The sequence below is a fragment of the Hypanus sabinus genome, chromosome 4, assembly GCF_030144855.1.
Source record: "Hypanus sabinus isolate sHypSab1 chromosome 4, sHypSab1.hap1, whole genome shotgun sequence".
NCBI lineage: Eukaryota > Metazoa > Chordata > Chondrichthyes > Myliobatiformes > Dasyatidae > Hypanus > Hypanus sabinus.
In genome coordinates, this window is record NC_082709.1 from 5,915,800 (window position 1) to 5,931,980 (window position 16,181).

Here is a 16,181-nt window from a genome sequence, read left to right on the forward strand (position 1 = left end):
TTTATTTAAGCTTCATAGGTCAGAAAATTAAAGACGAACAAAGAAGAAATAATTTCTCAGCTGAATGGTCTGTGTAATAACATAAAGCAATGCAAAATAGAAAGTGACTCCTGAGAATCCTGCTACAATAGAAATGTTGGAGCACTTGCTATTGAAGCAGACCTCCTCCTGAATATTTTGAATAAAAAAGCAATCAGAATTTGTTCTGTTAAATACTTATGTAATAATTCATGAATGAAATTATATCAAAATTCTAGATTGACTTCAGTATTAATAACAAGGTTTTTTCCAAGTTTTTAATTGTTATTACTGCCCCAAGTCAATGCTACCAGACCCTCATTTCAATTTATACTACTATTGTCAGATACTTAATTTAACTGTGTTTATTAAAGTTTACTTATTTACTTACTGCCCATTATACCGCAGGCATTTAGGGCAGCAATGAAGTTTCTGCATCTCTGGCAGTGTTCAGGACTTCCTTCATTGTGTCAGTTGCTTCCTCTTGGATATCACTACTGTCAGCCACGCAAGTCCCAGGTGGAGACTCAGGAATACCGTCACACTCAGATGTAGAAAGATTCTTCATTGCTGCTTCCATAACAATTTTGTTTGACCAGTCAGGGTTGTTAGCCCTGAGTTGAACCCCTAGGTCTAGAGGATTGTTAGACCACTCTGGGTGACGCTGTTTGGTGTGGATGACCCGACCAAGAGCCAAGGCATAAAGCCCTGACTGCAATCAGCATAGCTCTCAAGGGCATTGAGACATGCAAACCCCGAAACCCTAGGACAAGGTTGTAGTCCTCTTGGAGGTTATTAAAATTTGTGCCATCGATTTTAGCATTTCAGGAAGTGACAGCGTAATACATGCTTCAAGGAGCTGTTTTATTAAAATATTTCTGAATCTCGCAAAGTTGTTTTAGATGATAGAACATGGAACTCAGAAGAATTCATCACAATATAGGCCCTTCAGCCTACAATACTGTGACAACCTTTTAATCTACTCAATGGAGAAGGTTCAAAGGAAGTTCACAAAGATCATTCTGGAAGGGAAAGGCTTACAATATGTGGAGTGTTTGATTGCCTGTACTCTCTGGAATTCAGAAGAATAATGGGGGAGTCACATTGAAATCTATTGAATGTTGAAAGACCTTGATAGAGTGGGTGTGGAGAGGATGTTTCCTGTGGTGGAGAAGTCTAAAACCAGAGGACACAGCCTCCGAATAGAGGAACATCCATTTAGAATGAATATGAGGAGGAATTCCCTTGGCAAGAGAATGGAGAATATGCAGAATTCATTGCCACAGGCAGCTGTGGAGGTCATGCTATTGGGTATATTTAAGGCAGAGGCGAAAAAGCTTTTGATTAGTTAGGGCATGAAAAGATATTGGGAAAAGGCAAAAGACAGAGGCTGAGAGGGAAATGGGCTGGCGATGATGAAATGACGGAGCAGATTTGATGGGCCAAATGACCTAATTCTGCTTCTATATCCTATGGTCTTATGGTCTTACTCCAAAATCAATCTAACCCTACCCTCCCACACAGCCCTCCATTTCTATGGCTTCCATGTGTCAATCTAAGATAACTTCTTTCAAGCTTTCTGTAGCATTTGTGAAATGGTAATCAAATCAAAATTGTAATACATATTTTTGCATCTTACATAATTATATTGGATTGAAAAACGGCTAAATTGTTGTTACATAGTGTAGTTTAAGGACAGTTTTGCTAAAGAATTGAACCTGGAATACAGGAAACAGTTAAAGATGGTAAGCTCCGGACTATCTAGCTAATTCCAGTGAAGGAAGCTGTATAACTCTGAACTGAATTTGGCTTCCCTGGAGATGAGCTGCATCAGCTTCAGTCAGATTATTTCAGGGACCAAGGTGAACAGTGACTGTAAAAATAAATGATAATTTTCCATCAGCTCACAAATAAATCTGAGCAGACCAGGTATTTGATGCATTTTTAAAGGTATTTCACACAGATTTAACATAAAGCTAATGAGTTAATTGAGTTTGATTTATTCTCTTTTTATTCTTTTTTAATTTTTTTAAAACACTGGAAATATTTTTGCTAGCTTCAGCTCACACAGAACCTCATTAGTGCACAATGAATCTTTCACTATGCTAGATAATATCCTGAAAATGTTCTCCCTCATCTCTATGACAGACTGTGGTCTCGATGAAGATTGACCGGACTAGGCAGATTAAATGGTTTGGCATGGAGGGCCTGTTTCTATCACTCTATGTCTATATCTATCTCTCTTCATCTTTTACCTTCACTCTAATTTCAAGAGATCTCTTTTTACAATAGTAAAATACCTCTGAAACATAACTGTTTAATAATTCAACCACTTCCTCTTTTAACTCAAATTATTTTTGCTTTTTTTTGTATTTTCAAGACCTCAATATTCCCTTCATCCATTCTGAATAGATACATCAGTTGAGATCAGAATATTGACTCATCATCAAGACAGATTGGCAGGCACTCTTCTACTCAACTCTCCCACTCAATGAATACTAATAATGTTCATAGTCATGAACTGCAAGATAGACATTTTGCAAGAATTGAGAAAGATTTAACTGTGTATTTGCAAAAGTTAACTGATGCATTTTGAAGATACTAAGTATTTTTTTTTAAATAATTCTACCCTTGAAAGAGGCTATTGTTTTAAATGTAAGTTTGATTTTAATTCAAATCTCATTTTGAATTGTACCTAACTTTACAGAGTGAACTCCAGTAATAGTGTGAGTTTTCCAAGCATTTCAAAGGGTTTAGTGCAGCACTTAGCCATTATTGCTTGAAATATTGGGGAACTCAAAGCTTACAATCATAAAATATGATTCCTACACTATCACCTCAGAATTTATTGCTTCTGAAATTAATATTCAGCATTAGTTCATGGCTAGTATAAAAGATTTATAGCTGAATCTATGTATAGTTCATCATCTTGTTCGTGGCTACAATTTTTAATGTAAAAATAGTCTTGTCTTCCTCTGAGTGATTTAACTAGAAGTGCATTCCTGGTAGGAGCTATAGACTGACTATATGGTAAACCTACTACTTTCCAAAGTTAATTAACGTTTAATGTTCTCAGCACTAAAATCGCTTTACTATATGTGTGATTTGATCAAGGCCCTTTGGCGTGGTGCTGAATGAGCAATGCTGACTCAGTGTCTGTGGCCTTTGGACCAGCTTCCCTCATCTTAGTGCCTTGGGGATGCAGACACAGTTTCAGGGACTCGGCGATTTGATGCTTAATATTTTGTGTGTTATTTGTTCACTTCTTGTCGTTAGTGTGATTTGTTCTTTTTCACACATTTAATGGCCTTGTGTGGATTTTTTCTTTAATCAGGTTCTATGGTGTTTCTTTGTTTTGTGGCTGCCTGCAAGGAGACAAATCTCAAGGTTGATAACTGAATGCATACTTTGATAATAAATGTACTTCGAACTTGGAACTTAGAACTTAAGAAGCAGATTTCAACGCAATAAACAATATTTACTGTAACAGGCCTTTATAAGCCTTGAATCTCTATATCAAAGTTTAAAGGGAACATGAAGGGGAAACTCCACTGAGAGGGTCATGAGCATGTGCAATAAGCTGCCAGCACAAGTGGTGTTTGCAAGCTTGCTTTCAACGTTATGAATGAGGTTCAACTGAGGAAAGACGTGTTCTATCCCCAGGGAGAGGAAGGGGAGGGATCAGAAGATCTCAAAGGCAAACTCTCAAAAAGTAGTAGGACTAGACAACCTTGAGATGAGAGCTAGAATTCAACTCCTGATGTGCTACAATAATAAAGTCGAATCTTTGATGTATATGGTCAGGGTCAATGTCTGAAATTTCATCTGGTGTATTTTAATAATTCCTTACAGTCATGTGAATCTATTGTTCCGATAACAACAACATACAGAATCAGAATTACTCTATTGCTGTTATGTGAAAAATACCAGAATTGATTGTGGTTCAGTGCCAAACATAAAACACAGGACAATACCACAATGGACAACACAATGACACAGAGTAGGCCTTCCAGCCTCCAAACTGTGCCACCCAGCATAATTACAGGACGACTTACAATGACCAATTATGCCACAAACTGCTACGTCTTTGGACTGTGGGAGGAAACTGGAGCACCCGGAGGAAACCCATGCGGTCACGGGGAGAATATTAGAGGGAGCAGCGGGAATTGAACCCTAGTCATTGGTACTGTAAAACTTTGTGTTAATCCATGGAGGAAAGTATTACTTGTCCTGTGACTGAAACTTACATCTACCATAAAACTGAAAAAGAAATTAAAAATTATGTTTCCAACTTCAAGAAGAACCACAAAGTAAATTGTGAATAATAAAACTGAAGTACAATCCTTTGCATTAATAAAGGATGGAATATTAATCATATAATTTTTTGAGTAATGCATTTTAATGTTATGTAACTTTCAATGTTAAGGATGTCTACAGTGGAGATATTTAACTCTCCTCATTATTGTATCTGAGGGTCTGTTACTTCCTGATCATGGCCTTTGTGTTATTAATCTCTCCATTTAAAAATTGCAGCCAAAAAGTGAACTAAGCAGTGTGCGACACCTGACATCTGGAAACTGGGAAGTCACACAAATCCTTGGATATGATGAAGTTCATCAGAAAATGTGAGTCTTTTGTGCCTCGTAATCATTTATCCTCCTTGAATATTGACAACAATTACAGTGAGAAAATAACTAGCTCTTTGTGATATTTTCACTTCAATAGGAAGATGTAATAAATCAAACTACTATTTCTTACATAATAGACTTTTTCACTAACATGAGAAAGTCTGCGGATGCTGTAAATCCAAACAACATATACAAAATGCTGGAGGAACTCAGTAGTTCAGGCAGCATTTATGGAAATAAACAGTCGACATTCTGGGTCAAGAAAGGAAGGGGGAAGATGCCTGAATAAAATGGTGGGGGGAGGGGAAAGAGGCTAGCTGGAAGGTGATAGGTGAAGCCAGGTGGGTCGGAAAGGTCAAGGACAGGAGAAGAAAGAATCTGATAGGAGAGGAAAGTGCACAATAACAGAAAGGGAAAGAGAGGGGAACCCATGGGGAAGTAATAGGCATGTAAGAAGTGAAACATCAGAGTAGGGAGGGTGGAAGGTTGTTAATCAGAAGGAGAACTCTGTATTCATGCCATCAGTGTTGGCGTGGACATAACCTAGCTCAGCCACACCTTGCATGAAGATCAGGTCTGTTGAGCTCCATTGCTTAAGAACAAAACATGCATGGCATCATGTAGCAGATGCAAAATGTAGATGGTTCTGTGCATGCAGCTACATTTCAGAGTCTATGTCAATTGAAAGGCTCAAAGGTCAAAAAAGGCCATGCGTACTTTTTGGTGCTGTTGATTATTCATCAACTGAACTGGATTAGGAAACTCACTACACAACTATTAATTAATAATAATAACAATTAGTACTTTATTAAGCAAGTGGAAATTTTTTTTGTTACAGCAGCAACATTTAAAAACACACTTAGCACTGTGCAGACTTAACTAATAAGAAAGTACAGAATAATAATAATATGTCTCTGACCACTCAGACTGCCTTGAAGCTGGGTATGGTAGTACCACAGTCCAGGAAATGTGCATGTAACCAGGTCCCAGTTAAGCACAAAAACACTGCACTTCCAAAATTCCCTCTGGTTCTCAATCAGTGCACCAACCTCATCCATCTTATTTTCCAAGAACCCCACACCTCCCATGATGATCATGGGTCGGAAGGTCTATATTTCCTCATCCAAGCCTCAACCTTCGCTCAGCCCTGCAGCCTCGGTGTCGCCCCCCATGGGATCTCAGGCCACACTCCGGGCAGTAGTGTCAGTTCGCATAGTTCACTCAGCTAGTCTCTGGAGTAACCACAACTGCTGTAATGTGAGCATTTTAAAAATAAGTTAATACTAATTAGGGTAATGGTAATATAGCGAAGGGGAGGTGTTTGTAAAGAGAGGCTGGTTCTGGGGTTGGAGGGGTTTACTTCTATCTCCTCCAGAGTGCATGTGCATAGCCCTCTGCCATGCCGTACGGTTCAGTGAAAGCCTCCATGTAAATATCGGTTTTGCCATCTCAGATAAAGTTGTTCTTTTGGGCATGAAGTTGTTGAATGGTTCTTTTTCAAAGTAGAAGTTACCACAAAGTTTTGGTAACAAGGTGAACTGGTTTTTTGGACGTGTCGTCCTGTTTTGTTTCTGTTGTTAGCTTTAGCTAGGCTACTGTAGTCAGGCGGTTACATATGAGCAGCAGTGCAGGGATGAGAGGCAAAGGGCGCCCGTGTCTGAACAGGAGCTGTGCGGAGACGAGGAGCCTCGTGTTTCAGATGGCTACATTCGGGACTATCGGTGAGTTTGTGGAGGGGAACAAGGACTGGCTGGAGTATGAGGAAAGGTTGGGACACGTTTTCTGTGCTAATGAAATTACTGAGGAGGCTAAGAAGTGCTCATTTCTCCTGAGTGTTGTGGGGCAAAGACGTACACGCTGATACAGAACTTAGCCACACCGCGGAAACAGGGAGAAATTCCATATGACGAACTGGTCGAGGTCGTGGGGAACCAACATGATCCGAAACCTGCTGTGAGATTCCAACAGTGTAAGTTTCACAACCATTTCAGGAAGACAGGTCAGTCTGTGGCCAATTTCGGCAGCTGTCGGAGCATTGTGATTTTGGGGCAGGGTTCGATGACATGCTCCATGATAGATTGGTATGTGGCATTAATAATGACGCCATACAATGCTGCCTGCTGGGGGAAACCCCACCGTTGACTTTCAAGAAAGCCCTGGAGATTGCCCAAGGCTGCTAATAATGCCAAGGATATCCAGAAAGGACATGGGGGGGGGGGGGGGTCACAGTCGACGGCAGTACTCCAAGTCAAGTCAGGAGGGAGTTTGGTAAACGAGCAAAGCGGGTGGAATGTTTTCAGTGTGGAGGAACACACTATGCAAATGATTGCAAATTCAAAGACACTGTCTGCCATGCTTGTAGCAAAAGGGGACTTTTAACTACAAAGTTCAGGAGCATAAAGGGTGAGGTTAAGCCTGGGCAGGGGAAAGCTCAACAGACTCAGGCAGCCACACACCACCGAGGAGAGGCAGACGGAGAGGCAGCGTGTGCCTGCAACATGTTTGGGGTGGAAACGGATGAGGAACCATATTATGCCACAGTTACCGTCAAGGGAAAGGACATTAAGTTCGAGATTGATTCAGGGGCTACTGCATCAGCCATTAGTGAAGAGACCTACAGGAAGATATGGGGTCCAACCTGCCTCCCCTCAGACCGTCTAAGCTCCAACTCAGGACCTATATGGGGCGGCCCATACCTCATTTAGGGGTGTTATATGTGAATATTTCAGCCGGGGGTCAGAAGGGTGAAGCCAGGCTGGTGATAGCTAAGGGCAGTGGGCCCAGTCTTTTGGGCCGCGATTGGCTTTGCAAAATCCAGCTTAGCTGGCATGAAATTAAGTATGCACACACGACGGAGGACATTCTGCAGCGGTACAGTGACGTTTTCAGGGATGAGCTGGGCACACTGAAGAGTGTGACTGTGAAGCTCCATGTCGACCCTGAGGCCACACCACGTTTTTATAAACCCAGGTCGGTGCCCTTTGCCATGAAAGGCAAAGTCGAGGAGGAGCTGGGATGTTTACTGGGGCTGGGCATCATTGAGCCCGTCCAGTTTTCAAGGTGGGCAGCTCCTATTGTTCCAGTTTTGAAGGTGGATAAAACGGTGAGGATACGTGGGGACTACAAGCTTACGGTGAATCAGGTCTCTAAGCTGGAGGAGTACCCATTGCCACAGGTGGATGACCTGTTTGCAACCCTGTCGGGGTAAGCTGTTCATAAAGCTGGACATGAGCCACGCCTACCAACAGCTGCTACTCGACGAGGATTCAAAGGAGTACGTCAGAGCAAGGATCAGTTTGTCAAATCATTCACAAAATGGAGATTACAGAGCAGCTTCACAACATGGCAGCCTCCATTCCTTCCAGCACATGGCAAGATCAAAGACAATTAGTTTGTCTACTTCCACTGTCCTTAACCAATTCAATGTTTTCCCCCATATTTTAATTCCTTTATGACCAACAGTGCCACTCTCTTAAAGATGCCATAAGATGAAGTTTACAGTATATACATGGTGTCTCTAGATAGAAGATGTCCAGACTGCAGTTGCTGAAGCTACTGTGAGTGGGTATTCTGCTCACTTCTCCTCCTGTGCAGACTGCAGGGAGATGAGTTGTGGTTATTATATATGGATTCCCTAACAATCAATCCAGGTTCAGAATAAGGTTTATGCTTATTGTCAATCAACAGATGATGTGAAATTTGGTGTCTTGTGGCAGCAAAACAGTGCCAACATAAAATTACTGTAATTTACAAAAATAAATATCACAAAAAGGTCATTCAGAAATTGTGGATTAATAGATCATTCAGAAATCTGATGGCAGAGAGAAGCCATTACAGGATTGTTGAATGTGGGTCTTCAGGCTCCTGTAGTTATTCCTCTACAGTATTTGCTTTGTTGCAACAATACGAAATATAAGTTTATGTAACATTTATGCTAATAAAGAAAATGCTGGAATTTAAACATAATGGGACCTTGGTATATATGTCAAGAAGTATCTTGACATATATGTCAAGTAAGCATTTGAGAAACTTGTCTTCATTATCCAGAGTGTAGTATATAAGAGTGGGGAGATACAGCTACAAATAAGGCACAGAGAGTTACGAGCATAGTCAGCTCCATTATGGGCACAAGCCTCCTTAGTATCCAGGACATCTTCAAGGAGCAATGCCTCAAAAGGGTGGCATCCAACATCAAGGAGCCCCATAACCCAGGACATTCCCTCTTTTCATTCCTTCCATCAGGAAGGAGGAACAGGAACCTGAAGGCACACACTCAGTGATTCAGGAACAGCTTCTTCCCCTCTGCCATCTGATTCAGTAACTTGTGTGTCCCCCCTTACAGCAATAACTTCAACCAAATATTCCCAGTAACTGTTGATCAGTCCTGCACATCGACCTGGAGGTATATAAGCAATTCTTCCTTACAAAACTACATCAACTCTAGAATATTGGTGGACTTCAGGTCCTTCCACAAGATTTCTGTAGGATTAACTTCAGTACTTTGACTCAGCCATTCCAAATCATGAATTTTCTCCTTTTTAAACCAATCTGTTGTTGGTTTACTTTTGTCTTTCAGATCATTATCTTGTTGCATTAAACAGCTTCTATTAAACTTCAGGTGATGAATTGCTACACCAAAATTCTCCTGTAAAATGTCCTGATACATTGTTGAGTTCATTGTTCTCTCAACAATTGTGAGCTGTCCAGGCCCTGAGGCAGCAAAGCAGCTACAAACTGTGATGCTCCTTCCACCTTGCTTCACAGTTGGGATGAGGTTTTGGTGTTGGTGTGCAGTGTCCTTTTCGTTCAAACATAGCGTGCATTTCTGCCAAAATGTCAACTTTTGTCTCATCTGTCCACAGAATATTGTCCCAGAAATGCTGTAAAATATACAGGTAGGTAGTCTTTTGCAAAATGAGATGTGGAGAAATGCTTTTTTTTGGAGAACAGCAGTTTTCTCCGTGGTGTCCTTCCATTCTTGTTCAGTGTTTTCTTATAGTGGACACATGAACAGAGACTTCAGCGAGTTCTAGAAATTCTTGAAGATCTTTTGCTCTTATCTTCGGGTTCTTTTTCATCTCCTTCAGTACGGCACATTGAGCTCCTGGTGTGATCTTTGCAGAATGACCACTCCTAGAGAAAACAGCAAAAGTACCGAGTTTCCTCCATTTATAGACCATTTCTCTTACTGTGGACTGATGAACACTCAATTCTTTAGAAATGCCTTTGTTGCCTTTTCCAGCTTCATGCATCTCTACAGCTGTTCTTCTAAGCTCATCTGAAAGTTGTTTTGCTCGAGGCATGGTGCACATAAACAGATCTTTCTTGAGAAGAGCAGGCTTTGTCTACAAGCCACACCTACATTCTCATCTCGTTGAATGGAACACTTGACTCCAAAGATCTTAGTTAGATCTGGTTACCTCACTACAGGAAGGATGTGGATTCTGTAGAGGGAATGCAGAGGAGATTCACAAGGATGTTGCCTGGATAGGAGACAATGCCTTATAAAAATAGGTTGAGTGAACTCGGCCTTTTCTCTTGGAGGACAAGGGGTGACATGATAGAAGTGGATAAGATGATGAGAGGCATTGATTATGTGGATAGCCAGAGGCTTTTTCCCATGGCTGAACAGGCTAACACAAGGGTGCATAGTTTTAAGGTGCTTGGATGTAGTTACAAGGAGGATATCAGAGGTTAGGTTTTTCACAGAGAGTGGTTGCTGCATGGAATGCACTGCCAGCGAAGGCGCTAGAGGTGGATACAACAGGGTCTTTTAAGAGACTGTTAGAAATGTACATGGAGCTTAGAAAAATAGAGGCCTATGCTGTAAGGAAATTCTAGGCAGCTTCTAGAGTAGGTTACATGGTCGGCACAACATTGTGGGCCTAAGAGCCTGGAATGTGCTGTAGACTTTCTATGTTCAAATAGCTTTTGTAGAAGGCTTTTTCCCAACAAATACATGTAAAATTGGATAATTTTTCTCAATAAATATATGAACAAGCATCCTGTTTTATAGTATTTACTTAATTGGGTTCTCTTTAGTTTTAAGCCCTTTATGAATATCTGATCATGTTTTAGGTTATGCAGAAATAGAGAAAATTCCACAGGGTTCACAAACTCTGCACATTTCCAGTTGCCACATTGAGAAAGAAAGTGGTTGCACTGGAGAGGTGCAGAGAAGCTTCACCAGATCGTTGCTTGGGACGGAGTCTTCAGCTACAAAAGAGGCTGGATCAGCTGAGCTTGCTTTCATTAGAGCTGAGAAATGACCAGACAGGTTTGCAAACAATGAATATTCAGAGCTGTTCCCCTTAGCGCAGGTATGCACAACCAGAAGACATAAGTTTGGTAGTAGGTAAGTTAGAGTGGATTTAAGGAAGAATTTTGTCTTCAGCCGGAGGTTGAAAGCTGGATCTCACTGCATCAGGGGTTGGAAGCAATATCTCAGTATTAAAATGAGCATGCTAAACATGTGACACAGAAAGTTACAAGTGGAGTGTTGGGATGAGTACATGGGATCATAGAGTCATAAAAAAGTACAGCATAGAAAGAGGTCCTTCAGCCCATCTAGTCCCCGCCAACCATTAAAACTTCCTACTCCCTTCGACCATAGCCCTCCATACCCCTACCACACACGTACCTATCCAAACTTGACTTAAATGTTGAAAGACCACAGTCTGTGCAGATTGGTGATAACATATCCTCCTCGCTGACGATCAACACTGAGGATCTGAACTGGTCCCAACATATTGATTTAGTTATAAAGAAGGCAAGACAGTGGCTATACTTTATTAGGAGTTTGAAGAGATTTGGCATGTCAACAAATATACTCAAAAACTTCTATAGTTGACCCATGGAGAGCATTCTGACAGGCTGCATCACAGTCTGGTATGGAGGGACTACTGCACAGGACCAAAAGAAGCTGCAGAGCTTTGTAAATCTAGTCAGCTCCATCTTGGGCACTAGCCTACAAAGAACCCAGAACATCTTTAGGGAGTGGTGTCTCAGAAAAGCAGAGTCCATTATTAAGGACCACCACCCAGGGCATGCCCCTTTCTCACTGTTACCATTAGGTAGGAGGTACAGAAGCCTGAAGGCACACACTCACCGATTCAGGAACAGCTTCTTCCCCTCTGCCATCGAATTCTTAAATGGTTATTGAATCTTTGGACACTACCTCACTTTTCTTTATTATACAGTATTTCTGTTTTGCACTTTTTAAAATCTATTCAATATACGTAATTTTTTTATTTATTATTATCATTTTTTCACTTCCTGCTAAATTATGTATTGCATTGAACTGCAGCTGCTAAGTCACATAACAGTGATAATAAACCTGATTCTGATTCTGAGCTTGTTTCACACTCGCATCACTCTCTGAGTCAAGAAGTTTACCCTCATATTTCCCCTTAAACTTTTCACCTTTCACACTTAACCGATGGCCTCTGGTTGCAGTCCCACCCAACCTCAGTGGAAAAAGCCTGCTTGCATTTACCCTACTTGATGCCACAAAGGCCAGACTCCTTGCTGAATGACTCGATGGGAAATCATCCAGTGAGACCTGCCTCTTGTAATGATAGGTCCACGTAGACGTGTTCACACCTTCATCAATTGTCAGTTTTGAGAAAAACCTCAAACCAAATCATTGGTCCAAAGAGCTTCCAGAAGTAGATCTATCTGTTCTTTCCATCCAGAATAAGGAAAGTTGCCAGCTCTACAAGATATAAAACTTAGGCTACTATAACTATGAGTAATGTCATTTAATCGACACATGTTTGCTGACCATATGTCAGCTACGAAATTAAAACATTCATTATGCTTAAAAGATTAGATCCTTGTATTGATATGCAAATATAACTGCACATGGATGTAGAATGGATTGAAAGTGACTGTCATTCTGAGTAGATGTTCAGAAAGTTATCGTATCTTCTAAATTTGTCTTTCATTTGTAGTCTTCATTCTAATGCAAATGTGTATGTATCGCTGCAGGCTGTTAAAGCTATAAGTAACTAACATTGAATTTTCAAAATGTTGTTATCAGCAATCAAGTGGTTCTGGTGAAAATGCAAATAGATGAACCATTGGAGGTGAATTTAATAGACAGATGTGAAATATTAGGAATAGATTAGAGAGAAGAGAGAGCAGTAAAGGACAGTACAGGCCTTTCAGCCCATGATTTTGTATTGACCCTTTAACTTCTATAAGGTCAATCTAACACTTTGCTCCCGTGTAGCCCTCCTTTGTTCAGCCATGTGTCTATCTAAGAGTCTCTTAAATGTCCCTAATGAATCTGCCTTTTCCACCACCCAAAGCCCTGCATTCCATGTACTCAGCACACTCTGTATGTAGAAAAAAAACAACCTCTATATTTTCCTGCTGAGGCTCCATTGGTCAGTGTTGACCATGGATGTGCGTTCTTACTGTTTAGAAACACAAGCCAGGGTAATGCAATATGGAGAGCAAGCTGTTACCCAGAGATGGCAAGCTCCCCCTCTCCATGCATGAACCCAAAGGAATGGCAGAGACTGATACAGTTTAGCACCAGCAGGAATTGCCAGTCAGTGTTGAACTCAACATAGGACTGCCTTAGGGTCTCCAGCTTTGGATTTTTCCCAAGGGTTTATTCCTGAAGCCTTCCCCATGAGTAGGTATAGCAGCAAGGCAACTGAGAATTGGGGTCAGAGTTCTCCTTCCCCTGGATAAGCTGCCAGCCATGGCTGACAAGCCCATCTATCCAAAGCAACTGGTTTTAAGGTGCTGGTAACCCACCTTTGTCCCTTCTCCTGTCAGTAGAAACGGTTCCGCCAGGCTTAGTGGCTAAGCCACATGTGAAGGCCAGGAGCTGGACTTGGTAGAGTGAAGCTATTTGAGATGCTCACCTTTGGAAGCTTATTCCCATTACCTCCACTAGTTACAACAAGGAACCATTTTCCTCCATTACTGTAAAATTGTATCCTATTGTTTGAGCTATATTCACTCTGGGGAAGAAGGTGCTGTCTATTACCAGTTACCTTTACCCTTTATGTCAGACTCAGGAATGCTGAAGAATGTAGACAACCATTACTATATAATTGTAACTATTACATTATAATTTTAGATTATAGAAAAGCAGAAGTTTACAGACACCACTGTAGTGAGCCCATATCTCAAATAACAATGAGTCAGAGTACAGGAAGGAAATAGAGAGCTTAATGTCATAGCGTCATGAGTTGGTGAGACCACACTTGGAGTGCTGTGTGCAGTTTTGGGGTCCCTATTTTAGAACGGATATACTGATATTGGAGAGGATTCAGAGAAGATTCTGGAGAATGATTCCAGGAATGAAAGGGTTACCGTATGAAGAGCATCTGGCAGCTCTTGGGCTGTATTCCCTGGAGTTCAGGAGAATGAGGGGGATCTCACAGAAACATTCTGAATGTTCAATGGCCTGAACTGAATAGATATGGCAAAGTTATTTCCCATGGTAGGGGAGTCAAGGACAGGAGGGCACGACTTCAGGATTGAAGTGCGTCCATTTAGAACAGCAATGTGGAAAAATTACTTTAGTCAGAAAGTTGTAAATCTGTGGAATTTGTTGCCATAAGTGACTGTTGCCAAGTATTGGGGGTATTTAAGGCAGAGATAGAGAGGTACTTGCTCAGCCAGGGCATCAAAGGGTATGGAGTGAAAGCAGGGGAGTGGGGATGACTGGAAGAAATGGATCAGCCCATGATTGAATGGTGAAGCAGACTCAATGGGCCAAATGGCCTACTTCTGCTCCTATATTTTATGGTCCTATGTCAACAAAACAAAAATGCTAGTCATTGATCTCAGGAAGGGGGTGGGAAGTGAACATACTCTTTGAGGTTTGAGGGTTGTGAGCTTCAAGTTCCAAGGTGTGAACCTCACCAAAAGCCTGTCCTGGTCCAACTACACGGATGACACAGCTAAGAAATCTCATGAACTCCTCCACTTCCTCAGGAGGCCGAAGAATTTTGACAGCTACTGTTGACTCTTACCAGTTTTTATTGATGCAGTCTGGCTACTGTTCTCCACATGAATGCAAGAAGCGGCAGAGAGTTGTGGACGCAGCTCAGCACATCACGGAATCCAGCCTCCCCTCTAAGGGCTCTGTCGATACTTCCTGCTGCCTCAGCCAGGCTCAATGAGAGCTTCTACCATACTGTGTTCAGATTCTTCAACAGAGCTCTTGTGTGAAAGTACAGACTCTTGGCCTCAAAATCTACCTCATTGTGATCTTGAACTTCAACGTTTACCTGCACTGCACTTTTTCAGTAGCTTTTACAGTTTATTCTGCATTGTTACCTTGTTCCACCTCAACAGCCAGGGAAGGTAATGGGACGATTAAATACTCCCAATAGGGTGCTCCTTAAATAGCCACTGACGACCAAGTCCAGCTCCTGGCCTTTACATGTGACTTAGCTGCTAAGCCCGGCAGAACCATTTCTACTGACAACAGAAGAGGCAAAGGCGGGTTACTGGCACCTTCAAGCCATTTGCTTTGGGCAGATGGGGCTCATCAGCCATGGTTGGCAGCTCATCTAGGAGAAGAAAAACTCTGATCTCAAACCTCTACGGCCTTGTGGCTAGACCCACTCGGGCAGAAAGCTTCAGGAGTAAACCCCGAGATTTCACTGATTAGGCATGTTAAGAAAATGTCCTTCAATGTAGTGAGAAAAAATCCAGGGCTGGAATCCCTAAGGCGCTCCTATGTTGAGTTCAACATTGACTGGCAACTCCTGTGAAGCTGCTGGTGCCAAACTGTATTGGTATCTGCTGTTGCTTTGGGCTCATCAAATGCATGGAGAGGGGGAGCTTGCTACATGGGGAACAATTCGCTCTCTGTGTCGTATTGCTCTGGCTTGTATATCTATCGTGCTGCTTTGGCTTGCATATCTAGATAGCTAGAACACAAAATCCATATTCAACCCTGCTGATGGAGGCTTCATCTGTTTAATGATTTGATCTGTATGAACTCTATGGAAGACAAGCTTTTCACTGTATCTTGATACATTTGACAATAATAAACCAATACTAATGCCAAAAACAGTAGTGGGCCATTTAACCCTTTAAGCCTGCTCTGATGTTCAATACAATTATGGTTAATTACCTACCTCAACACCATAATCCTACTCTGACTCCATACTCCTTAATACCATTTATATCTAGTTATCTATCTGTCCACTTAAATGTATTCAACAACTTGGTCTCCTCAAACTTCTGTGGTCAGATATTCCATACAATACAGCGAAAGGGTAATGAGGAAAAGGTGGGACTCCCATTAGGGACCAAATTGACAATCTGCATATGGAGCTAATGACCATTAAGGGCATGGGTCTTCAGTGTATTTCCATATCACTATGGAAATGAACATTGTTGTTGGAAAGTTTATGGGGAGCAATGTTGGAATTGTAGAACAAATAAGCATTGAAAATGAGGAGGAGTGACATGATTTGGTAGGCTTAGATGCGGAAAAGCTTGTTTGTGTGTATCTCAGGCTGTGACAGAGAGCAAGGAACTCTGATGCAAATTCTT

The 16,181-nt window shown here is 41.5% G+C and overlaps 1 protein-coding gene across 1 annotated transcript in view; it reads left to right on the plus strand.

The window, feature by feature from the left end:
• Positions 1 to 16,181, plus strand: part of LOC132392450 (inactive dipeptidyl peptidase 10-like) — a 905,047-nt gene that overhangs the window by 832,829 nt on the left and 56,037 nt on the right. The window contains exon 14 of the mRNA XM_059966307.1: positions 4,552 to 4,643. Coding sequence (XP_059822290.1) covers positions 4,552 to 4,643 — 92 coding nt within the window. The remainder of the gene's footprint in view (positions 1 to 4,551; positions 4,644 to 16,181) is intronic.